Source organism: Lissotriton vulgaris, assembly GCF_964263255.1.
Source record: "Lissotriton vulgaris chromosome 9 unlocalized genomic scaffold, aLisVul1.2 SUPER_9_unloc_2, whole genome shotgun sequence".
Taxonomy (NCBI): Eukaryota; Metazoa; Chordata; class Amphibia; order Caudata; family Salamandridae; genus Lissotriton; species Lissotriton vulgaris.
Window position 1 is genome coordinate 2,227,016 of NW_028240617.1, and position 25,724 is coordinate 2,252,739.

General features: G+C 45.9%; 1 protein-coding gene across 1 annotated transcript in view; it reads right to left on the bottom strand.

The window, feature by feature from the left end:
- Positions 1-25,724, bottom strand: part of LOC147672945 (uncharacterized protein C3orf20-like) — a 160,709-nt gene that overhangs the window by 52,271 nt on the left and 82,714 nt on the right. Inside the window, exons 9-11 of the mRNA XM_086947892.1 lie at positions 23,297-23,417; positions 11,982-12,216; positions 1,613-1,907 (exon numbers count right to left, since the gene is read on the bottom strand). Coding sequence (XP_086804018.1) covers positions 1,613-1,907; positions 11,982-12,216; positions 23,297-23,417 — 651 coding nt within the window. The remainder of the gene's footprint in view (positions 1-1,612; positions 1,908-11,981; positions 12,217-23,296; positions 23,418-25,724) is intronic.

The window sequence follows — 25,724 nt, forward strand, 5'->3', positions numbered from 1 at the left end:
CGTCATACATCCAGCTGTCGCTAACAGCAGTTAGCAACAGCTAGTAGGAGATAGCGACCATCTTGGGCCCCACTTTGCATGTCAGTGATATTTATCACTAATGGCATGCAAAGTGGGCGTGCCAAGATGTTAGCGACTGGAAACAGTTGCTAACATCGCTATCTCCTATTAGCAACTTTTGGAGATATTCGCGCTAAGCGCGAATATCTCCAAAAGCTAACACCTGCCCTGAGCAGTTCTTAGCAATGTTATCCAATGGGAGGTGGATAACATGGCTAAGAGCATTAGCTCGGTAATGCATGAATATCGCTGACTTTTCAGCGATATTCATGCATTGCGGCCGTTTTTTATCGCATTTGCGATAAAGCTTGATAATACCAAGTTTTATTTGCGATAAAAATCGCCGCAGCTTAGCGGTAAATTTTTGTCTCTAACCAAGCAATAGCGATAATTATCGCTATTGCTTGGTAATATGCCCCACTTTTCCTATTTTTTGGAATTCACAAACATTCTCAGGATTATGCTTGGAAAGCAGTGCTAAGCTCACGTTTCCAGGCATAAACTTAGAAAGGTCATGTGACCCATTCCTGATGTGAGAACTTCTCTGCAGTGAAGAAGTCAGCAAAGGTAGAATAGGATCCACTGTGCAAAATGAACTCTTTTTTCAAGTGATGAAAATAAATTTTCCTAAGGAGAAGGCCTTTTCCCTACACCCCGTGGAAATTGTGGGTGATTTTTCCCTCTTTTCACTCTGAAATGGTAGCTACTTCAGTCCTGTGCCATATCAAATTTACAACCATTTGCAGAAGGAAAAGGGGCTCGTTCAAAGTCTAGGAAAGATCATGAAGGTATTTTGTAGTGGAGGTCGCTAAACTTCCAAGACAAACCACACCTTGGAATGCCCACTTCCACTTGAGTGGGATTAGGGCGTAGAAATCTCCGGAGTCATGGCAGAGATCTCTGGCTATGCAAATGGATTTAATCCCTTTGAGAATTCCTGGCAGGCATAAAATAGCTAAATGTGGTTGTAAGCTTACTTTTCAGTCATGTTTACCTTTGTGAATTGGGCCCCTCTATGTCCAAATATAGGATCCACCGCCCACTAATATTCTTACTCTGAAAACAATCCTGGTATATTTTCTATTTCTAGGTCCATGCCACATAGCTTCTGCACAGCTCTAGGACCTGTTCTCAGCCATGCTTGATGCTGTGACACAGAATATCAAATTGATAGTTACTGTACACATTGTTTGACTAAACGATGCACTCACAAAAACCAATATCAAAGCAATCTAAAAACAAATTAGGAAAACACTATTAGGAAAAAGGAACAGAAAAAGAGAAAATAGAAAAGTGTAAAATTGCACAATAAAGCCTCAAAGGCACACTGCAAAATAGAACATTATATACAGTTGGGTGGTAATGAAAAAATCCTCCACTTTTTATGCGGTGGGAGCAGTACCACAGGTGGATTCACCTTTGGATTGAGCAATTCACTCAGAAAATAAAGGATTTTCCATTGTACCCAATTCTAAATTAGACCCAATGAGTCTATATCATAAATGAATGAGAATTAATCATGTGAAATGTAAATGACTGAGAGGTTGTGCACCTTGATACATGGAGCCAACCGGCCCCGCTGTGTTGTGATGTACATGTCATGTGCGATCTCTTCCAGCTTTGCGGACAGTGCCGGCTTCTCCGAGGAGAGGATGATGACCACCAGAACCTGGGCAGGCCCACGACTCCACGCTTCCAGGAAGGTGTCGAGCTCAAAGTCAGTGATGGTGGGGATTCCCTTATTGCAGTGACAGTCGAGGCCTTCACGGTTCCCGTTCAACCACTGGCGCAACGTCTCTGGGCATCGCAGGTAGAACGGGGCCAACATGATGGGTTGAGGAGTGACTCTGTAAGAGAACCATGTTAAATAAGAGAATGGTGGAGTTACTTAGCCTACATAAGGGACACAAGAGAGGTCAGGACAGGCAGCAGCCGCTCTGAGTTTTATACACGATTCCTTTATCCTGGTAACCTGGTACATTATGTCACATGAATATGGTGGAAGGAATTGTGACATCATAAACAGAGAGATAGCCACACCCATGATCTAGAGGCTTTGCAGGTGAGCAAGGGAAGGCACACCAGTGACACTGAGAGCAGTACATTGGGAACTTTAGCATACCACCTTTGGATAGATGTGATTTTATTATAGAAATAGTGGCTTTGATTATATGCATATAACTCATTAGTTCTCCTCACATGTATTGAAAAGAAGGTGTAAGTTCCATAAGACAATGGAATTATGAAAAATCTCTTGCATAAATGCCATCAGGAAATACCCTTGTGGCTCTGAAAAGCAAAGCCCAGTCCTTATCTGAAGCCCCAATAAGGGTAAATCAAGCAATGAAGACACATTTCAATGGCCTCAACTAGGACTCTCACCTCAGATGTGACTCAGACAAAGTTAGGTTTCCTATGATGAACATCAAGACCAGACACTCAACAACAGGTATTCACCAGGAGCAGACACTCCAAGATCTGGCATACACTGAGATCAGCCTTTCCAACATCGGGTTACCACAGAGGCCAGTTCATCCAAGACCAGGTATTAACTGAGCTCAGACATTTTATGATTAGACAGTAACTGAGATCAGATGGAGCAATCAAATTGGCCAGAAATTAAAAATCATGTAATCACAGAGTGGAGGCAATGAAGGATCAGGCAGTGACTGAGACCAGACATACCAAGATCAAGCCAACATTTGCAATTATTGAGACCAGATGACCGAGGAATGACTAGTTATCGAGACGAGATGCTCCACTATCAAGACATTGCTGATACTGGATGATTCAAGGTTCATACATGTTCCAAGATCTAGATACTCCAGAAACTGGCAGTCATGGAGGAGCATGGCTCTGAAGTCAGGTGATCTATGAGACATGTGCATAAGTGGCAGGCAATCAATAAACAATAGACAAAGGGAAAGCAACTTAATATAGAATATCTCATTTTTATCACCACACACTTTGAACATATCATCGCAATATCTATGGATCACATTAGTATGCGGTATTCATTTTTTAGATAAGACAAAAGAGGATTGATATTAGACTCAATCTTGTTGAGGCCACCAGGCATGCCAGACAACACTCATTCACCTTCCAGTGTTCATTAAGTCCCTATAGGCACCCAGCAAGATGGACAGCTATTCAGTTAGTCAACTTACATTTTTTTTATTCTCTCCCAATTAAAGTTATTATTGCTTTTGAATTTCCTGTTATGTTACACTATAGTATATTTTTTAAGTTAACCATCATTGTAATTTTTATAGTTTACTTCAACAAACTTAATGAGATCCTGCAGTGTTGATGTGTTGTGCGTTAACATACATCTATCTATCAGGAATAGAATAGAAGAAGATGGTGGTTTTGAGTTCCCATCTGAGTATGATATGATATAGTCGTACCCTTTCATCACCAGGATGTTTATTCCAAAGTAAGGAAGTCAGCACTGAGAAGGGTCAACCTCTCTGGTAAACTAATTTTATTTAATGTGCTATAACTTATACCACATTTTGTGCAAATGTATCTGAATACATCTTTATGAAAATGCATCAAATTTACTACCAGCCAAATGTCTTGTCTTTGAGTCTCCTGCCTGTATTCTGACCTTCAAGGATTTCAATTTTGGAATACTCTACAAAGGTGTCTACATATTTGGAAGACAGCCGAAACACGTCAGCTATTGAATAGATCCATGGAAGAGAAATTTAGTTCCAGGGATTTGTAGGTTTCAGTTTTAAACCTACACAGATAGCTGATAGCATTTGTGCATTGGGGAGGAATCACACTACTGCAGATGTAGCTGAAATCAGAAAACCAGACCTGAAGCATGTGGCACCAGACGGAGACCTTATCGCCCTGAAGGATGACACAGATGTGTGGCGTTCTCCTATGTCATTGTATTTTGTGATGCCATTATATCTGTGGAACCTTCTCTGATTTTGACGTTGTTTGCAACATTGTTCTATAGGTGATTCCTGGTGAACAGTAAATCCAAACTCAAGACATTATTTGTTTTATTCCACCCATCATGATTTTAATATCAGACGCGATAGTCTTCTTTGTACCACAGACATACAGGGTTATGTTACCCAAGCCACATAATAGGAAAGGCAATTTCAGACCACAATCCAACAGAACTCAGTTTTAACTGGAGTAGGCTGCCCACCACGGTCCCCACATGGAAATTGCGACTAAGTTGCTTTCCCTTTGTCTATTGTTTAGAGGGTGTCATTGTCTACGATCTGCTTAGTGAGGCAATAAGAGTATTACTTTACCCTAAATGTAGGCACAGCCTCATACCCTTTGATTGAATGTGAGGCTTTCAAAACTGTTCTCTGGGGGATTAGTATCCTTGGCACAGCTGATGAATGCTGGATAATGGATCCACCAGGTAGGTAAATTGCTCTTGCAACTGGAGCAAGAGGCAGCTGGAAGTGCAGAAGGAAGGTCTGCATTAATATAGGCAAAGGAAAAATGTGGTGGATTGAAACGCATTAACTGTATTTCTTATTGTGCCAAAACCCATCCAGAAGCATTTAAAATAGGTAGACATCTGACATGGCTAGTTTACTTGCATGTGGATTATAGACTGTGGAAGATAACGTTTTTGTCCAGCAGATTTGAGGACACAAATGGAAAGGGAAGACCACTCGGTCCCCCCGAACGTATGGATGGGTGCCCCGATCCCCCCGGGAAACCATTTTGGGCGGGAGGCGTGGTTCGGCTGGTATGCCCAAAGCGGCGTAGCCGGAGCACGCCCTTCGCGCCCAGAAGGGGTTGTCCTAGACACCCGCCCGGAAGACCGTGCCCAGGGGGCGTACCTAAGGAGGGTCCCCGCCCTCCCACAGGCGGATAAATGGAGCGGGAATCCAAAGAAGCGTCCTCTTGTTCCAGTGCTCTGAAGGCTGCACCACTCGTTGCTCGTGAGCCCTCGACGGAACAAGCGGCAATTTTGAGAACTGGTAATCTTTGTTCTTTATTTTTCAGCTTCAGTCGTGTGAAGGATCTAGGACCTTGTCGAGCAACTCGAACGGAGTAAACGAAGCCATGGCAGGCAAAAAAGCGGGAAAGAGCTCCGATTTGGAGAAGATACTGCGCACTTTGTCGAAATGAATGGCGGTCATGGACAGAAAACTGGGTAAAGTAGATTCGATTGGTCGCGGCTTGGCAGAGGTAAAAAAGCAGATAGCAGCCCAAAGCAACCTTGCGGGCCGTCCTACGAAGGTGATAGGTCCGGCCTTGCCGGGAGTCGTCCCTGAGGGTAGGGGGAGGTGTGTTAAGAAGAGGGCGATTTCTGGGGAGGGCCCGGTCCCGGAGGTACCCCCAACAGCCCCCGTAATACCGGTGGACACCCCGGTACCAAGCCCAGACGTGGGTTTGCCGATCCCTGTTGTAATAACTCCGGTTGATAATGATCAGATGCCCCCAGAACTGGCCCTTCAGTTAGCGGCAGTATTGCCTTGGCTTAAGAAGAAATCAGGGGGGGCTGTGGCTGCGGGGGATCCGGCCGAGGAAGCCAGATTAATAATCGAGCAGTTACGGCAGGCAAGAGAAGCCGGGACGGCGAATGTTCCTTCTATTCCCCCACAGGTCGCACCGGGAACGACAGCAGTTGGCCGAGAAAAGACAGCAGACGCGGCGGTTGAACCCGGTAAGAACCCATTGCCAATGGTGGGGGAGAGTTCAGTGCCTTCGAGGCGTGAAAGGGTGGCCCAGCACATCCCAGCGGCCACGAAGGAAATGATATGGGGGGACAAATATGTTAATATGTTTTCATTATTAACCGACCATCGTGAGATGGAATACGCAAAGAGCCAGAAAGATTTATGGCACCCCAGCGTGTGGCGGGCCAAGATGGCTGAATTTAGGGTCGACGAGACCGTAGCGAACTGGGTGAAGGCATTCTCTATATTTACGGCAGTAATGGGGGAACGTAAACCTGAAGTGTTGACCGATCTATCCTGTTACCAGAACAGGATCATGGATTTTTATACCATGTACGGGGGGAATGAGTGGAAAGGTTATGATGTGCACTTTCGAAAGGCAAAAGAGTTTGATGTAACTTTAACATGGGATTGCCTCGACACAGTATCGTGGCACAAACAGCTCTTGCCTGGATCGGCAGGTACGTCCTCGCCAGGCGGGAGCGGGTCTGGGACAGTTCAACAAAGGCCGACGCAGCCCTTTCGAGCAAGCGCCGGTGGGGAAGCACAGCCCAAGACCGGCGGAAATGGGGGCAAGCGCGGGGTTTGCTGGGGCTTCAACAGAGGTAATTGTAACAGGCCCCAGGGAACATGTAGGTTCCGGCATGCTTGTGCGGGCTGTGGGAACTCCTCACACCCGGAAAGCAGCTGTAGGTCCAAGAATGGTGGTTCGGGAGGAAAGGGGGGATCCAAACAGGATTGAAGTGATGCTTGGGAGGCAATTGTCTTCACCCATTGATATCATGGCTTTGACCCCCTGGCTGAACAAATACCATGATCATGTATCCGCCGGGATTTTGAGGAATGGTTTCCTATATGGCTTCAACATCCCGGCGGGGAATTTTCGGGGGAGCCCCTTTTGTAAAAATCAGCAATCCGTTCAGCACAACCCGGCAGTGGCGCCAAGAAAATTACCAAAGAGGTCAGCTTGTGGCGGGTAGCAGGACCGTTTCAATGCCCGCCAGTGGCGGATTTCGTGTGTTCACCTCTATGTGTGGTTCCGAAGAAAGACCCAGGGGAGAATAGACTCATTCACAATCTGTCGGCCCAGAGGGGCGCCTCGGTGAATGAAGCCATTGACCCGGATGTCTGTTCAGTTCGGTACGCATCGTTTGACGATGCCGTGGCCCTACTGAATGACCTAGGCCCCGGTGCTCTGTTGGCGAAATCAGACATCGAATCAACATTCAGGTTGCTCCCGGTGCACCCGCGGGACCAGCGCTTGCTAGGATTTACGTTCCAGGGGAAGTATTATATGGATAGATGCATGCCCATGGGCTGCTCAATTTCTTGTGCTTATTTTGAGATGTTCAGCTGTTTTTTAGAATGGGCATTCACCCAGGCCACAGGGCATAGACAAGTGATGCACTATTTAGACGACTTCCTGTTCTTAGGACCGGCCGGCACTGCGGAATGTGCACAGGCGCTGCAAGACTTCTGCATTCTCATGCAGGAATTTGGAGTCCCGTTGGCACCAGGTAGGACAGTGGGGCCATCTACTTCACTGGAGTTTCTGGGGATTGCGCTCGATTCAGTGGAGGGATGTTTCTGTCTGCCAATGGAGAAAGTGGCCAAGTTCAGGGCTTCCTTGATACAATGCCTGGGCAAGGAAAAAGTGACCCTGCACCAGTTACAACAAACAGTGGGTCAGCTTAACTTTGCCTTGAGAGTGATACCGATGGCTCGCCCCTTCTCACGCTCCATTGCACAAGCTATGGTCGGCCTCAAGGAGGGACACCACCGCACGAGACTGTCGGCAGAGGTTCGCCAGGATATGCGCATCTGGTTGGCATTTCTGGCGGACTTCAACGGTTGAGTGGCGTGGAACAAGCCCCCAGCATCGTCTGACGAGCTGGGTTTGTGGACTGACTCAGCTGGGAGCGTAGGATTTGGCGCCATCTTTGGTAACCGATGGTCGGCACAAGTATGGCCGACATGGTGGCACTCCATTAGCCTAACAGGTAACATTGGGTTCTAGGAGCTGTTTCCCATCTGGGTGGCCCTGTTGGCATGGCCAGACGATTTTAGGGACCGCTCAGTAGTGTTCTGGTCGGACAATATGACAGTGGTCGAGTGCATTAATCAGCAGGCAGCACGCTGTAAGTGGATCTTGAGACTGTTGAAAGAAATTGTTTTACGTTGCATGAGATTGAATGTACAGTTCAGGGCAAAAAATGTGCCGGGCGTACTGAATAATGCAGCTGATGCACTCTCTCGTTCACACATGCAGGCTTTCAGGGGCTATCTACCCACAGCGGATCTATTGGCGGCACCGTTCCCCGATGCACTATGGCTGATCGGTGCAACGCATTACAAGACCTCGTGGCTGCCAGCTTAGCGTCCAGGACGAGGAAGGCTTATGAGGGAGTGTTTTGTTCTTACTGCACCTTTTTAGGCCCGGCAGGGAGACAGAGCTGGGGGCAGGAGGAATCTTTCCTGGGGTTCTTAGTAGCGCTGAATAGAGAAGGGCGATCAGCCGCAACTGCCAACAGACATAGGGCGGCACAGCTTCACGGCATAAGGGACCCGACGGGTTCCTTTTTAGTGAGAAAGGCGCTCCGTGGCTAGCAGCGCTTGGAGGGTCGCAGACAAGATTCGAGGCGCCCGATTGGTTTAGAGAGATTGTCTCGGCTTTTAGCAAAGCTGGATGAGACATGCTCCTCCCCTTCCGAAGCAGTTCTGTTCCGGGCAGCTTTCGCCTTGGCATTTCATGGGGCCATGCGGGTAAGCAAACTCGTAGCGAGGAACAAGAAAGATATGGAGGGAGGCTTATGCAGGGATCACGTACAAATACGGGGTGATTCGATGCTGATCTCTATAGTCAGGTCAAAGACAGACCAGGAAGCTATGGGAGATAGTGTTGTTGTGCAGCGCGCTCGAGGGAGCCCCATTTGTCCGATAAAGTGTTTAGAGGAATACTTGGCACAGAGGCCGGCAACATGGGGAGGGAGCCTGCTTAGGCACAAGGATGGCACCCCTCTGACAAGATTTCAGTTTCAGAGGGTCCTAGCACTTACAATCGCTGCGGCGGGCATGGACCCGTGCGATTTTGGGACCCACTCATTCAGAATAGGGGCCGCTACTGAGGCTACGGCTCGGGGTCTGGGTGCGGAAGAAGTGAAACAGCTAGGCCGTTGGTCCTCGAACTGCTTCAAGAGGTATGTGCGATTGCACATGTTGTAAAAAGACTGATTAAATGCACTCACGCTTGTTGTCTTTTGTTTGAATTACAGTTTTGCAAGCCTGTGACGCGGGGCGGAATTTGGGATCAACCCATCACCAGGGGACCAGCGGTCGAGGATCACCGACTGGAGAGCAAGTGGTATGAGTCATGGGCCACTCATACGTGAGGCGCGCCGGGGACGTATTCATGGCAGGTGACGCGACTCACGCATCTGGGGAATACGGGTTCAGAGTGACCTTCCATGGGAAGGGAGGCCTCTGTTTTGACCAATTTCAATCGTTTGTGGAGGGTCTCTTAGGGTGGCAAAGGTCACCGCAATCTATAATCATAGTACACTTGGGGGGAAATTACTTGGTGAGACTGGGAAGACGAGTGTTAGTGGAACACATTTTGTCGGCAGTCAGCTGGTTGGCTAAGAGGCTCCCGGGGTGCACAATCGCCTGGTCCCACATGATCCCCAGGAGGGTTTGGCGGGGGATTTCTCTGTGTCAGCGTTGAACCACTCGGTAAAGAGGGTCAACAATAAAATTGGGAAATTGTTTCGCTCCGCGCATTTGCATAGCATTCCCCATGGGTGTATTCGGGGTGATCACTTTTATTTGAATGATGGGGTTCACCTGTCCAGGGCGGGGAATAATTTACTCATAGGAGACTTCATAGCATGGCTAAGGGGATTGAGGAGGCATGACCTTTAGGAGGTATGGGGGGGCCGGATAGTCGGTCAACTATCCGGCCTGTGGCGGTAAGGTCATGATCGGTGAGCAGTAATTTCAAGGTCCCTAGGGGGGGCGCCACCCAGAATGGATGGGAGCGCCCAGGGGGGAGGCGGCCATTGGCCCCTCCCACGGGGAGGCGGCACCCACTACAGATGGGTCGCCTAGGGGGAGACGGCCATAGGCCCCTCCCAGGGTGGAGATGGCTAGATGCCCCTCCTACGAATTTCCCGGGGGCCGGATATCCGCTCCGGCGGAAGAGAGTGTGGAGAAGGGGGGGAGTCCACGCTGTCCTTCTTACAGATACCTCACACGGGAACTCGGACGACCTTTAAGATGGCGTCGAGTGAATGGGGCCCCCACGACAAGGGAAGTTACAGTTGGCAACGAGGGTAAAGTCCTCTGCGCATGCGCCACTCACACCGTGAGGGCGGGAGTTTGGTAGTAGGGATCTGACACCGGTTAAGACCTTGCCGTTGGCCCTTAATGCTAGGATGTACAATTTTAATTTAGAATGTATGCATTTGCAGGATGCTAGACTCGGCTAGGAAACCTTTGTATTAGAGATCTGTTAAGGTTAGCCAAAGAACATGTCTTCATCCAAATGTAATGAAAGTAAAATTGTACATAATTCATGAAACGTTTTAATTTAATGTTTTAAATTTTGTTTCATATTTTAATAAATACGGCGGGGGGGGGGGTAACTCCCCCCCCCCCGCCTTCCAAAAGCTCTAACCTGTGTCTGTCTCCTCCCATTGGGGAATTGGTGTTGGGAGGGGGTGGCGGGCATCCCGGCCATACACAGTGAAGGTATAGAAATCACAGTGTCACCCTAGACTCTCTACTAGGTTTATGTGACAGAAGATAGTATAATTGAGTAAATCTTCAAGAGAGATTATCTGGCAGATGGGATCATCAACAATGGAGGTGCAAAAGGATTAAAGGGGTGGTGTGGAAATTGTGAGATGTCCCCCATCAGTGCCCTACAGGTGTTTACTAACTCCATCCCAAGTAAGGGAGAATGAATCTGGCAAAAGACTAACACATTTCTTTCACAGCATGGATCATCATAAGGGTTTCATCCCGGGTGGAGTTTCAACCCCCCAGGTCTAGCTCCCCATGTGACCACATATACCTGTGCTTTTAGATAACTGCCAAGACTCTTGGAAGTCCCCTGGCAACTGAGAACAGCTGAATATTTAGGGGGAAATTCCACAAAAGGTAGAGTAAAGGTATAGGAGGTTAATATGTCTATACAGGAACCTCCAAAACACCCCACAAGCCACCCCATACACTTTAGCAACAAGAACTTGTACATTGAATTTTTTTTACATTTGTGCATTATTTGTAATTCCCATCTCCTGTTTGCATCTGACTCAACTTTACTAGCCGTCTAATAATAAGGGTCTTCTTCAGCACCTGACTCAAAAGTAAATGGACGTGACTTCAATGATGGAGAAACGGTTGCTACCTGCCTACTGTGTTTAAAGAGTTGTGTTGGAAGGGAAACCTATATTCATATTAAAGGAAATAATGTACAGTACATTGTATGGGCATTTAAAAAATGTTTTGCTAACATTATGTATGGTATGCAAAGGGAGCGTTAGGGAAATAGATGAAGTCACACTTGTATGTGTGTACATATAGTTATGTGTGAACCTTAAGTCATGGGTAATTACTTTTGCATGCATGATGTGCAAATGCATAACATTAGCCAAATATTCTCAAACTACACAACTGCGTTAAATGTGAAATGGACCTTTGTTAATCGGTCTGTTTAGATTTTTCCCAGGACAATATTCATGAAATCTTTTCAATTTGCTGGGGAGTCTAAAATGTTTCTATGTTCCTAAGTGTTGCCATCTAATCATATTTTATAGAACAGTATATGATTTTAGATGATGGTTCCATATAGAGAAAGTGTTTGCAACATTGGTCTACGATTTCAGAGAAACACCAGATTTTCAACCCAATCCCTATGTAAATTATCACCATTGAGATGAGTTGTACAAAGTGTTATCTTATGTGGCTATTTTGAAATCTAGCATTGCTCTGAAACTGGTGCTGAAATGTTGGTCATCCATGCATAGGTGGCCAACGTTAGTCCACTAATCATCAACAGTGTAACTTTTCCACCCTGAGATGAACTCAGTGTTGATATATCTCATGTGGACATCCTAAAAATCTAGCATGGATGTGGCCCACGTGCACCAACATAGGCCTCCATGATCTGGAGTAGATCAACTGATTCAAAAGAACTAAAATCAACATATTAAATTATGATATGCAAAAAAGGAAACTGCATATGACCAGAACCTTGAAGAACTCTTTCGCCAGTTTGTATCCAGTTGATGTTGTCGTGGTCTTCTCGGAAGGCCCAAACTGGAGGATCTTCGAGGGGCTTTAGGAATACTCTCTTCCATCTTGGTGAAATCAGCTTTGGTGGTTCGACCCGTGGCCTTCGCCTTAGTTATGTGAAGAGTTTCCATGTGTCTCATATATTGGGCGCTTTGTGGCTTTGGTTTCATACCTTGACCTGTAGAATGCGCACCTTTTAACACAAAAAAAACAATTAGGCACCTTCATTCTCAAATAATGATTTCTATCTTAGGATGTTTTGAAATAAATCTCTATGCCAGTGAAAAAGAAAGGAGACTGGTGTACATAGTAAACAATGCCACGTTTAGGGCCTAATTTAGATGTTGATGGGTGGCTCATGTCTTTGTAAGGGAGACGGAGTAAATTACTCCACCGCCCTCAGAAGTAACTACTTGCCAAATTTAGAAATGACTGCCAAGCTGGAGGTATCTTATAGAGTATTGTCAGGAGCCACCATCTGTTCCTGTCAATGCTGTTTACAGTTTGGTGCACCAAACAGTTTTCTTTTTTACTTTCAAGAATAAAATCCCGAAGCGGGGTTTTTCTTTTTGAAAATAAAAATTAAATGCTCCCTTCGCCATGGGAGTCCTCTTCCATGGTGAGGGGAGCATTTACCAGTTTAATTGCCCCTTACTGCCAGGGTTTTCCTGGTGGTGATGGGCAATGAAAGCTGACCTCTTATTCCACCCATCTACATTAGGTCTGGCTCTGACGACCCTTAATCTCCAAGGCCGTCGGAGGGGTTTAATCACAGCAAGTAGTCTCCGCTGTGACAGGGTCAAGGCTAATTTGCATATGGCCATGTCTGAACTGGGGTGGTGTGGAGTGCAAAAAAACGATGGATTTAGGCCCAGATCTCTGTACTGGGGTGAATGTATGACATTGTTCTGCATTCTGTCCATCAACTGTTGGTTTTACATTTATGGTCCGCCCACATATAAATCGGATGGCTGGACCGTCATCTTGGTGGTATTTATACTCTGTTGCCATTGTGACAGAGTATATATACCGCCAAGATATAAAGTAGGCCCTTAATCTCATATATAGTCTACTTAGACACTGTAATCAGTTCAAACACACACCGGACATTGGAAGATGTCTCTGTCTTTTTGTAACCAAAAGAGTTCAAGCATTAACGCCATCATGAGTCACGGTGGGCGTGTGCACACGACAGCCGGGGGCCGTCTGTGCCTCGCCCGGGATTTGAATGTCCCAGCACAGCAGCGGAATTCGCGCCGCAGCGAAGTGGTTAAGTCCTTTGCAACTTGGTATACACCAGAACAGATTGAAATCAAATGAAATATCAGACAATTTAAAAAGTTATAACAAAAATCCAGACATTGAGCTGACCTCACCATCTTCAACAACCTACACATTATTGGCAAAACAAAACATTGCTACGGCCAAAGCTGCTATTTAAAAACATTCTTAGGGCTAACAACAAAGGTAAGATTAATTAAAATGTCCAAGATTTGCTCCAAAGATACACTTCCAGAGGTTGCACAGAAATCAATAACCATTAATGAAATTGCGCTTTAGAAACTGTTGGTGGAGAGTTGGCCCTGCTCTAGACGGCCAAAGGCTGAACGCAGCAGGGTTGGCAGTCTGTGGAGGGTAAGTGCAGTGGCTGGCTAGAGGCAAGGCCCATCAGCCAAAATTGCTGCACATGGCCAAATAATACAAGCAACAGGGGTTGGCAGCCTGTAGTGGGTTGGATACAGGCTTGGCTGGAGGCCAAGTCCTGCAGCAAATCCACCCTGCGCATGGCCAAAGTGTCCGGCCTGTGGGTATTGGCCAGCCACAATGAGTCAAACAAAGGCCATGTGCAACTGAGCTCTGGGAGCAGGGCCTGCAGAGAAGCCCACTGTGCACAGCCAAAGTACTGGCCTCCTACAGAAAGACGGGCACCCTGCTGCATGAAGACCTCAAGAACAGGCACTGCTGGCAACCCTGCTGTACATGGCCATGTGCAGCATGGCTGGTGCTTATGGAGTGTTGGGTGTAAGGCCTTAACAGAGGCCAGAATGTGCAGCCAATTATCCACTATGTTGAAGCCCCCGTAATGCAGGTGTTAGCTGTCCACAGCGAGTTAAGGATATTGGATGTCTGGAGGCTAGGCGCTGTGACCAATCCGTAGTGCGATGCTGAACGCCATGTGCTGCAGGTGATGGCCATCCATGATGAGTTGGGTGCTTGGCCTGGCAGGGTGATTGGACCTGCAGCCAATCCCTCTGCACCCAGCCAAAGGCCATGCACAGAGGTGGGTGGCCGAATGTGGAGGGTGGGTGCAGGGCTTCATGGCCAGGCATTGTAGCCAACCCGGCTGCCCACAGCCTTCAGCTGTATGCAGCCAGGGTTGATACCCACTGAGTGTTGGGTGTAGACCAACCATCTGTTGTGCACAGCTAAGCTGGGATGGCCTCTATGGAGGGCTGGGTGCAGCGAACTCATGGATGTCACATATGATAAAACAAATACATTAATATATCGATTTCAAAAAGCAAGTTTAAGTCAAATAAACTGGACAATATGCAGAGGTGAGAACATCTTCCTAGTGTGATGCTTTGGTGCATCAGTGGATGCGCTTCGGCTGATTTCTAGATTTGGCTGCTAGATTCTTGGCAAATTAAGTTATCATGTTGTGCTGTAGCACATGATAAATGACAGAGAACTTAGGAACAGGCTAAACCATAGTTTTAAGCGTTCTATAAACAAGCACTGCAAAGCTAATGCCTTTTTTTTTTACTAATTGCGTGTGTCAAGACGCATGGCTGGCAATCCTGGAATGGACTTTTTGTTAAAGAACACTCATTCCAGCATGGCCTCTGTTAAGAAGGAGATATACCCTGCATGGAAAACTGACATGCACCCCTGCTCCAAACGCTTGTGAAAATGGTATCTGATTTTCTTTTGGCCTCATTATACATAAAATGCTGCATGTGTGCTGCCTTATGTCTGAAATTGACCATAAGCTCCAAGGCGTGGCTCTGAGGTCAGGAGGGGTGGCAAAAGAGTACTCTTTAGTGGATACAAGACTTCTGATTGTGCCACTTGGGACATGCACTGCGAGGTGTGAAGGCAGTTTAAAGTAATTGATTCCATAGCATTGGACATATCTTTTTACCTATTCAAAGTGAGAGTGTGATGCCTACAGGCCCACCTGTTTAAAGTTCTGCTTACATGTCATGTCGGGTTACGATGCGGGCATACCTGCATGTATATGTCACATCACATGCAAGTCCACGTTGAATGACTGAATTACTCCATGCTGTTTCCAAGTATGTAAATGCGGAAGCCAGTGCGCTCCGTTTTGGATTGCCCTTGGTTTGACATGACACAAGATAGAGGTTCTGATATATGCTCTCTAGGCAGTGGAAGTATATTGCCTGCAGACCTGAGCTGGAGAGTATAGACCTTGACACTGAGGTGTGAAGGGATGCAGGAGGTACTACCTTCAGACCTTTTCAGCAGGAAAATGCTGGTTAATCCTACCAGAGCAATGTCCTTTGGTTGATAGGAAGGGAAGGGGGGTAGTCATCAGATTCAGTTGCTAAGGGCAGAGAACTTTCTGAGCAAGGACTGGTCCTTTGATCTTCTTGAGAAGAGCCCATTCAGAAGAACCTTCAGGCTTATTGTGCTCATGTTAAGATGTACTTCTACTGCAGCCAGCCTCATCACTGCTGGTCGAGCCAGGATTGATATCACTGCTAGTCAGTCTCCCAAAGGCGAGGGAACATCACCTCGAGTCTGTACACTGCTAGAGAGATGTGGGTTTGCCTGAGACCTGGATGACTTCCTATGTGCTGGGAACAGAGAACGAGTGACTTATCCTGCGGCAGCTGTCTGTCCAAGGAGAAGCCTGGCCGCGTAGTCCAGGGGGAGGGAGAAGCAGGCATGAAAAATGGACTGTTGTTGGAGTGTGAACGGAGTTTTGCCCGAGTATCTGCCGGACTCCCTGAGTATACTACACAAGTCAACGTATATCTCACACCGGTAAGTGTCTCCAACTTACCGCTGTGCCCGCTCCAAAAACCACCACAGAGGAAGACCAGTCTGCATCTGCTGCACCCTAAGGACTAAGAACCTACACTGGAAGAAGAAACCCGCAAGTCATGCGTGCAGGACATAGTCGATGAGAACGCCTTTGCCTGTGCTTCTGCAGCTTCCATCAGCATGATATGGAGTGAAGATTGCTCATATCATGCGATTAAAGTCTGTACATCTACGATTGGTGTTCCCAAGTGCACTACACTGCAAGTAAACAATAATGCTTGCACAAAGAACTGACTGAGAGTTTGACTTCCAGATTCTTCTGGTACTTTGCTGAGAATAATGCAACCCACTTCAGAGCAGTGCCTGGTAAAAGCATACAGACTGACATACGAGCCACGGAACTCAGGAAACTGGGGGGCATATTACCAAGCAATTGCTTGGTTAGAGACAAAAATTTACCGCTGAGCTGCGGCGATTTTTATCGCAGATAAATCTTGGTATTACCAAGGTTTATCGCAAATGCGATAAAAAACCGCCGCAATGCATGAATATCGCTGAAAAGTCAGCGATATTCATGCATTACCGAGCTAATGCTCTTAGCCATGTTATCCACCTCCCATTGGATAACATGGCTAAGAACTGCTCAGGGCAGGTGTTAGCTTTTGGAGATATTCGCGCTTAACGCGAATATCTCCAAAAGTTGGTAATAGGAGATAGCGATGTTAGCGACTGTTTCCAGTCGCTAACATCTTGGCACGCCCACTTTGCATGTCATTAGTGATAAATATCACTGACATGCAAAGTGGGGCCCAAGATGGTTGCTATCTCCTACTAGCTGTCGCTAACTGGTGTTAGCGACAGCTAGGTAATAGGGAGATAATTTTATCTCCGCTTTCTTGGTTTTTAAAGCCAAAAAAGCGGAGATAACCCCCTTGATAATATGCCCCCTGGTCTGTTTCATCCTAGTGAGCCTGCACCTCTGCTTAGACCTGAAGCTTCTGTCTGCCTCTGTAGTAACCCCATAAACTCTGTAGAATACCTTCCCTATAGTGCTGCATATTCCCTTTCTATAGAATTGAGTTGTGATGTGATTAAAATAAATGTATTTTTCTTAAAAGAAAAGCTCTGGGCTGGACATTCCCTTATTGTGTCCATTGTTTGACTGCTCAAGTTCTGAGTCACTAAACTTTACTTACCTAAGACGCCTTGAAGTGCTCACCCTCGTGACCCTGAAGGTCAAGTTGAGAAGGGGAGAGGTGTGCCGTCGTGGCCAGGGTGGCGGACGCTGGGGAACACGGTTCAATTCCATGCTCTGGTGGCAGGGGTCTGCCCAGCACCATGTTACTCTGGGCAATAGCTCGCTTAATCTTCCCAACGGCCCCCAGCGCCAAGATACCCCTTCGGGCGTGATTCATGCGCTATACAAGTACTGGATTTACATTGTACATTTGTCCATTTTGCAAAGCCATAGAAGGATAGACTATGGATACCAGAGGCAGATGACCACAACCAACACAGTTGGGGTTCGGTATTCCCTTCCTGCCCTGTGTACCCGTAAATAGGACTGACGGCCTCTGATTCACAAGCATGAGGACTGAAATCATAGATGCTTTAAGGCATGGGCAAAGTGGGCAATTGCCCCGGGCCCTTATCTTCAAAGGGTGCCCCTTGGAAAGTGAACCTTTGTTCTATTCTGTCTAGTATCATTCTCTATCTAAACCTGATGCAGAGGTCTGGCCCGGGACCAGGGTTCAATTCCCCGCCTCAGCGGGTCTTAGGCTCAAAATTCCACGGACCTGATAATTCTCGCCTCGGTGCCTATTCCAATCATGGGTCCCACTCTGCAACTCTGGGCAATAGCTTGCTTAATCTCCACAACGGCCCCCACAATGCTAAGGATGCCTGGCCTCCACCTTGGGGGTGCCCAGGAGTGGACGCCTCACAGGGAAAGCCAGGATGGGTTCCACAGCGGTATTCGTACAAGCGCCTTGAGACCCTTGCGGGTGAGTAGTGCGCTATACAAGTATCAATTTACAATTTTTTTCTCTACCCAGTGTCATCGTAAGGCTTTTTCGGGTCCTGGTAATACATATAGAAACTGTTTCATTGTGACACTGTTAAAGTTTAACATATCATTTTGATTTTTGTGTCATGGTGCTGGCTTGAAAATGTCTTGCCCAGGGCCCCCAAAATCCTTACGATAACACTGCCTGAAATATGCACACACATGTATCATGGCACGTGAGCATGAGTTGTGGCACAGAGAACCATTCTAAGTATACTGATCTAACATGGCAGACAGCCAATTTAGACCAATAAATTCAAATGAAAGGGGTAAAACAGAGCAAAGCAAGTGAGAGGCACGGGCAGCGCTTTCCAGCTTCTGACTCTAGGAAAAAAAAAAATCCAAAAAGTTTTGAATGTGTGGCAGAGAGCAATACAAGGAGTTGGCCAGGCAGGAATGGGTAGGGAGAGATACAAGAGCAAGAAGTCCGGCATCACTTTGTATCTGCAGGTACTTCTAAAAAAATAAAAATTAAATACATTAAAAAAATTACAAAACACAGGGAACAGGAATCAGCAAGGGGGCGGGAAGCTTGTGAAAGTGGGGGATAGTGAAATGAGAGTGTGCAGGGGGAAGGAGGAAGGGAGCAAGGATAGACAAACACTCTCATGGAGTATTTGAACCAAAACATAAAAAGAGTTCCCTCATGTCTGCAGTGGAGTTCATCCATTCAGAAGACTGTGAGACCGAAATGCTCATGGGTGGGACAAAGACAAGAATAGGGAGAAAAGCCATTGGATGAAGAGCCGAAAACTGAGATAGACAAAAAAGCCGTCCAATCACGAGCAGAGGGATGATCCAAAGCCCATTCTAAGTGAATGAAAATTATTGGAAATAATTGGTGTTGTCAACAAACAGCTAAAACTGACTCTAGCCAGACCTAAACATGCACAAACCAGCAGAACAGCTGTGCAGAGCTCACAGCCTCACATCGAGCGTACAATGGCTGATGATCTACTGAAAAACATTGTGGGGCAGATTTACGTTTCCTGGCGCATCCCTGCAAATCAGCAGGGATGCGCCGGGAAAGATGCGTGATGCAAGTTTACCCTTGCGTAATGCGGCGCATCATGGCACCAGGATAAACAGATGCGCGTCACATCTGCGGGCGTAAGGTTGGCGCAGTGCTGGAGTTGTGTCACAGGCGCGACACAACTCCAGCACTGTTCCAACCTGGCCTGTCCTCAACATGATGCGTCACACCTTACGCCTGCTTCAAGCAGGTGTAAGGTTTTGATGCAGCGGCGTCGCAAACGTGACTGAGTTACATCTTGTAGATTTAACTCAGGCACTTTTCTGAGGCATTCCTGCGACAGAACGACGACCCCCCCCCCCCCACACCCCCCCTTGCGCCGGAACGCCCACTTGAAAACTGACACAGGTTTCATGTGGTGCAGGGCTTTACAACAATGGGTCACATTGTAAATAGGGTGCAACGTGGCACATGGTTTGCACCGCTGCTGCATTACAGAAGTGATGCAACGGCGGCGCACGGGGCTCGTAAATCTGCCCCTGTAGACACAAGTAAACAACACTCTCTCTTTCCCCTAAAAGCACCAAGGTTCTCTCTCATGCAAGGGACATGATGTATGGTGCAGTGATGGTGTTTGTGGAATCAGGATGCGGACTGCTCGCAGAATATGACCCCAGAGGGTTCCAAACCGCACTGACCTGCATCCAAAGCGTGCGGTGACATTCAGCCAATGATAAACATCCTCCAAGGATCCCTGGCATTAGCATAGGCTAATGGGGACGAGTGAAGGGCGCCCTATGCAGGGAAGCACAGCATCCTTTCACTCAGGAGTATCTGTATCAAGCTGAACATATACGCTGGTTTTCTAAAGACACCATTCACCCTTCTAGAAGAATCCTTGCGTCATCTGTGTGAAGAGAATTCTGAATTTCGCTTTTAATTTCATTGCCAATTGTCCATTGACTGAATGTGAAATAGGAAATAGTCACATGTAATACGTATTAGACAATAGTGTGTCTTAAAAAGTGTTAACAAATTCTGATCTCCTGTTTATGAAAATCATTGAAAAGGACATTGGAGACTAGAGCATTCAAAAGTGAAGCTGGCTGCCCCAGTCCAAGGATTATAAAAGGGTGAATATTTATTGAACAGGGTAACGAGTGTCACTCAGGTGTTAGTTCGTGGCCAGCAGGTTGAGCATTGATCGGTTTAGGCTGGTTCTGGTAAATATTTTCTCAATCATCTATTTAATGCATACTTTATTGATTGCCAAGATGTTGCCGTGCAGCCTCTATTGAACCTCCAGGGCTCCCAACGGGGGGCTGCCTTGGCACTGGCGTTTTTCATTGACCCCCAGCTTGGTACCCAAGAGGAGAGGAACGGAGGGTGAAGGGGAGGGAGGGTAGGGTAGAGGGCAGGGGCGAGGGAAGGGGGCGAAATAGCGAAGGAAGTGAAAGGTAGAAAGGCAAAGGGAAAGAAAGTTATGTAAGGAAGCTGGAGGGGGGGGGGACAAATAAAGTAGGATTGTGGGAAGTTGGCATAGTGATAAATTTAGGCCTAATCGAAATTTCTACTACGCCAGAGTAATTGGAGTAATTTCAGGTATTATGTATTACTCTTGTGATAAGAAATTACGCTATTGCTTCAGCTTGAGTAATTAAGAGTAATTCGGGGCAGAAATCCTATCGCAGGAGCACAAGAACAACAAACTAAGAGAGAGAGAGCGCTATCTGCTGGATACTGATGTTCTTGTCTATAGCATTTAGTTTTATTTACTTTTGCACAAAATGCATCCTTTAACCCATTTATGATGTGAGTGTGCATTTTAAATCGCACTAAATGATGAATTGCGTTTCTCACACAATTGCACATAATTACGAGTCATTTTTTTTATAATTACAAGTAATTAGGCTAAAGAGAATTACACCAGTTGAGCTCATCTCTAGATAAAGCTTCATTCCTTTGTGAAGAAGAGTGAAGTTTCAAGAGTTTTCCAGACTTTGTCCAAGTTTAGCTTCACTGTCTATGGGTCTCTACAGTTAGATTCCCGCCCAAGAATGGTATGACATCAGGCTGAAGGATATAGCATGCCCAGCAGGAGACAATTTCCCCCCTACTATTTCATTACCTAGTTCTTAGTAGTACTAAGGTAGATGTTTGCATAAAACTTAATACAGGTAAAACCGAAATCATACTGTTTGGAAATGATACCAATTTTAGGACACCAAATTGGTGACCTGACTCTATAGGCACTCTCCCTACGCCCACAGAAAAGGTTAAAAACCTGGGAGTAATAGTGGATGAGAGACTTACCTTTGGTGACCAATTAAAGGCATTGGGCCCGATTCACAGCACTAACTTAAGACAAAATCCTAAACTGACTACTTTTGGTATTCACAGAAGTTAGTATTTTGTCTTAAGACTTAAGACAGACTTAAGACAAAATCCTAACTTAAGTCTGTCTTAAGTCTGTTTTAAGACAAATTTAAGACAAAATCCTAACTTCTGTGAATACCAAAGTAGTAAGTTTAGGACTTTGTCTTAAGTTAGTTCTGTGAATCGGGCCCATAGGCATCAACAACAGCGCATGTCCTTAGAACAGTCAGGGAAATATTACCACTTCTACCTTCCGGTAGCCGGCAAACAGTGGTCACAGCACTAGTCATGCCGAGGCTGGATTATGGCAACAGCCTGAATTTAAATATTCCACAAAGATTCATGAATAAACTCCAGCTGCTGCAATATTCAGCCGCTAGACTTCTCACTGGTACGTCCAAGTTTTCTCCTATATCCAAGGAAATAAAAGAATTGCATTGGCTATCAGTAAGGAATCTAGTGCGTTTTAAATCTCTTTGCATGGTTTTTAATGCTCTTTGGGGTACAGGACCAGACCATCTAAAACGTCAATTCTATTGGTACATACCAAAAAGAACGCTTCGTTCACAAGGAGCCAAGCTGGTTTCAGTGCCACACACAAAAAAAGTTTGGTGGGGTGGTAGAAATTTTGCTCTCTGTGCGGCAAAACCTGGAATGACCTTCCGTTCCACCTGAGAAATGCTACTGAGTTGTTAACATTCAGGTAAGGTTTAAAAACCTGGTTTTTGATAAATAAAACTCTTTCCTTCCGTTTTTTGTGTAAAGGAGAAGTAACTAGCGCCAGGACACCCTTAGGTACCTGTTGTACTTTAAAACTATCCCTAACATAACATGTAGGGCTCCGGTCAGCAAGTGTAGCAGGAACATTTACCCGCTGCTACAGAAAGCCCCATTTAATCTTCTAGGTTTTTTAATCACCAGATTAGCATACCAAACATCTGGCACTATTTTTACAGGAATCGCTTGACGTTCCAAAGCATTTTACTTTGCAATTTTGTGCACCACTGGAAGGGAACAAAACAGAACACAAACAATGAGACCAAAGTTCCTCCGATGACCCACCAGAAGTGGCCGTGAGGCCAGGTTGGCGGTCATAGAGAAAGAAGACACCAGAGTGCCTACTACAGGGTCTACTATCAATATCTCAGTTTTGACGTCCTTGAATTTCATAACGAATGCCAGGCACTCCCTCAACTACCCACAATGACCCCCAGATCTATTCTGGCACCATTCTTCCATCAGAAATCTTACCAGCCAATTTGCAAATTGAACAAAGGATTCATGTTTGGCATGAGGTTAACAAGGAAAATGTAAACATTACCTCATAAGAACAAATGCCCATGTTTGGGAAGAACCACAGAAATATTGGACTTTACCCTTTCATATATTTACATCTCTTTTTATCTTGAATTTCCAAATTGAAGCAAAACTAGACTTTTGGATGGACTGGAAAAGAAAATGAATTTAAAAGAGGTCTATACAGGAAGTCAAAAGGGATCTCAATTTTCAAATCATTATGTGGGTAAACGTTGGACACTGGTGGGGGCAAAAGTTCAACAATGCAACATTCGCCCTCTGTATAACTTAAGCCTAATAGAAGCATATGTCAAAAGTCTCAAATAAACAATTTTAAAGATGTACTCCAGCTGCCCCACTGATTGGACAAAAAAACAAGAAATCAGCAAGTATAGGACTGAATCAGTATTAGAATTTATATGTTGCACAAATGTATGCTTGAAATGGGCAACAGCAATACCATTGTTAGTGAATACATGCAAGGATATGGTGGCAAAACTAGCCGATTAGAAGACACATAGGTGCATCACAGTGCATACTGCCCCCTACCTGCACCTATCAGTAATGACCTGACATACTGCTGCAATGTTTTCTGGAACAGTTTCTTGATACCAGCTACTACAGTATGTTCCTCGTGCCGGCCTTTCTCGTGTTGTTTAACGGGGAGCATCTAGAAGTAATAGAAAGAGGAAAGGGACTCACTGATTTACCAAGAATGACACATTTTGCTTTCACCAATTCAGAGTAGTGCATAATATGCTTTTATTGCTCGTTATAGACCATAAATTCACACGAGCATTTGCTTTTAGATATTGACAAGCTTGGGTAATACGCAAAGGAAATAGCAAGTGGGTTGCAGACGTAGATCTGAATTTGTTATTCCACACCCTGACATCCTTGCACTAGTGCTGCCCATTGCATGTTGGTATCGTATGTTATTCAAGTTTGGTGAATACATTTTCCTTATACAAAAGCCAAAATAACTGGGCTGAATATATGCGGGTGGGTGAGTGTTGAAAATAGGCCTGGGCGGCAAATTCCGTTCTGCTCGTGGATTTAGGTAATTTCACGTTTCATGGAGAATGTGGAATTGCCAAAAATTACACGATCCGCGGCTTCGTGGAATTTTTTGCTTGTTCGCGCTTTCAAAATGTGTGTTTGAAAGATATTTCTCCCCCAGCACGCAAACAACGTTTGCGAACAGGAAAAAAGCATTTTTGAACGGGTGGAACAAGCAATCCACGTGTTCGCGGAACTTTTGCGTGCTCGCAGAGGTTTTTTACCGTTTCACGGAGCATTGCGTAGCGCGACTACCCAAAGTCCGCCCACCGCTAGTTGAAAGTAGCGGGGTGTAAAGGGGAGGGAGCAACACTGCACCAAAAGAGGTGGGGTTTGTCAAAGCAGCATAGGGCTCAGGTGAGCGGTCATGTCGCATGGTCTAAGTGGCAGGTAACAGTGCAGGAAGCAGCAAAGGGTACAGGTCAAGGTCAGAGGGAACAGGTGAGTCCCAGGAAGAGCAGCATAGGGACAAGGGACAGCAGTACATATTGGCATTATTCAAAGTTCTATATGGTTCCTGATCACTGATGACTTAAAGTTTAATCTGCACATTTATTTCAAGATCTCATTCCAAGAAGTTGTATTTGAGAGCATTGCGTCTTTGGTGGGTTTAATTTAGTGGTTAAATTGTAGGTTCTACAGAGAGTAGAGTCATGTGATCACAGCCGGGCTAGGAGGGGTGCTATACAGAATCTAAGGTTGTGTCTCTTGTTCTTCAGCATCCGCCCATAGTACAGTGTTGTAAGGCATCAAGGAACACCACCTCCATGCTATAATGTCAACACCTCTGTGCATGACGAAACCCTTAACCTCATAATTTCTAACAGGTCGTAGACCACAGTGGGCCTTGGCATGGTCTGATACATCGCAGACACACTCTGGAGATCCAGGGCCATACACTACAAAACCCATGTTTCAGTGGATCAATGGTCAAAAGGTCAACAGGCGCAAATATCCATCTAGAGCCTAAATCTCGTCAGTCGGTTTCCATGGTTACACCAAATATTTACATGGTAATTTGATGAGTAAAAACAGCCTTCAAGATGCAAGCTATATAAGCTCCCTCAATGAAGTGTGGGCATGTCTACATTGTCACTGTCAGTGCTGGCTCCTTCTTTAGAGCGGAGGAGCATCGCCCCACCCAAAAAAATGCCCCCAAAAGCCCCTACTAGATGAAAAATAAAATGGTAATAAAGTTAATTTATTACCATTTTATTCATCCCCCCTGCTCATACCGAGGGTCAGGACGGGCGGCGCATTCAACGTGACGGCAGCAGGGAGGAGGGGGGCCTGACTTGAACACTTTTCAAAGTGCGGCCGTCTTGTGATTGCCAGCCAGACATGTGCCCCTTGGAAGCCATAACCCAGCTGTCTTAAGACAGCCTGGTTAGAGCAAGTGGAATTTTGACATTGACTCACAAGGTTAACATTAACTCCATTTGCTTACCTAAAATGATATACTCTGTTCAGTCAGAGTGTGAAGAAGGGTCACACACAGAGAGGGACAGTGGGTAACTGGGTGTGCATGTCTGCCTGGGTGAAATTTGTGGGATTACCGTCCACTCGCTGTACCACTAACCGTAGTGAATTTCTATTCCCTATCATTGTGCACCCTCTCCTCTGGGTATGGCCCATAATTTCAGCGCAGGCAAATAACAGACATTAATGACGCTTATAGAGGGCGTTAACGACTGATAACACCATGAGAAGAGGGCAATCTCTCCTAATCACTGAAAAACAAGTCAGTATGTGGCGTTTAGATACGTAAGTGTACATAACTAAACTTGAGGTATTAATGTTAACCACATGTTGAAAATCATGGAGCAGCATTTTGTGCAGCTGAACTTTCATTATAAAGATATGTGCTTTTTTTCAAAGTATAATGTAGGTATTTCTGTTCCTAGACTTTTATGAAACT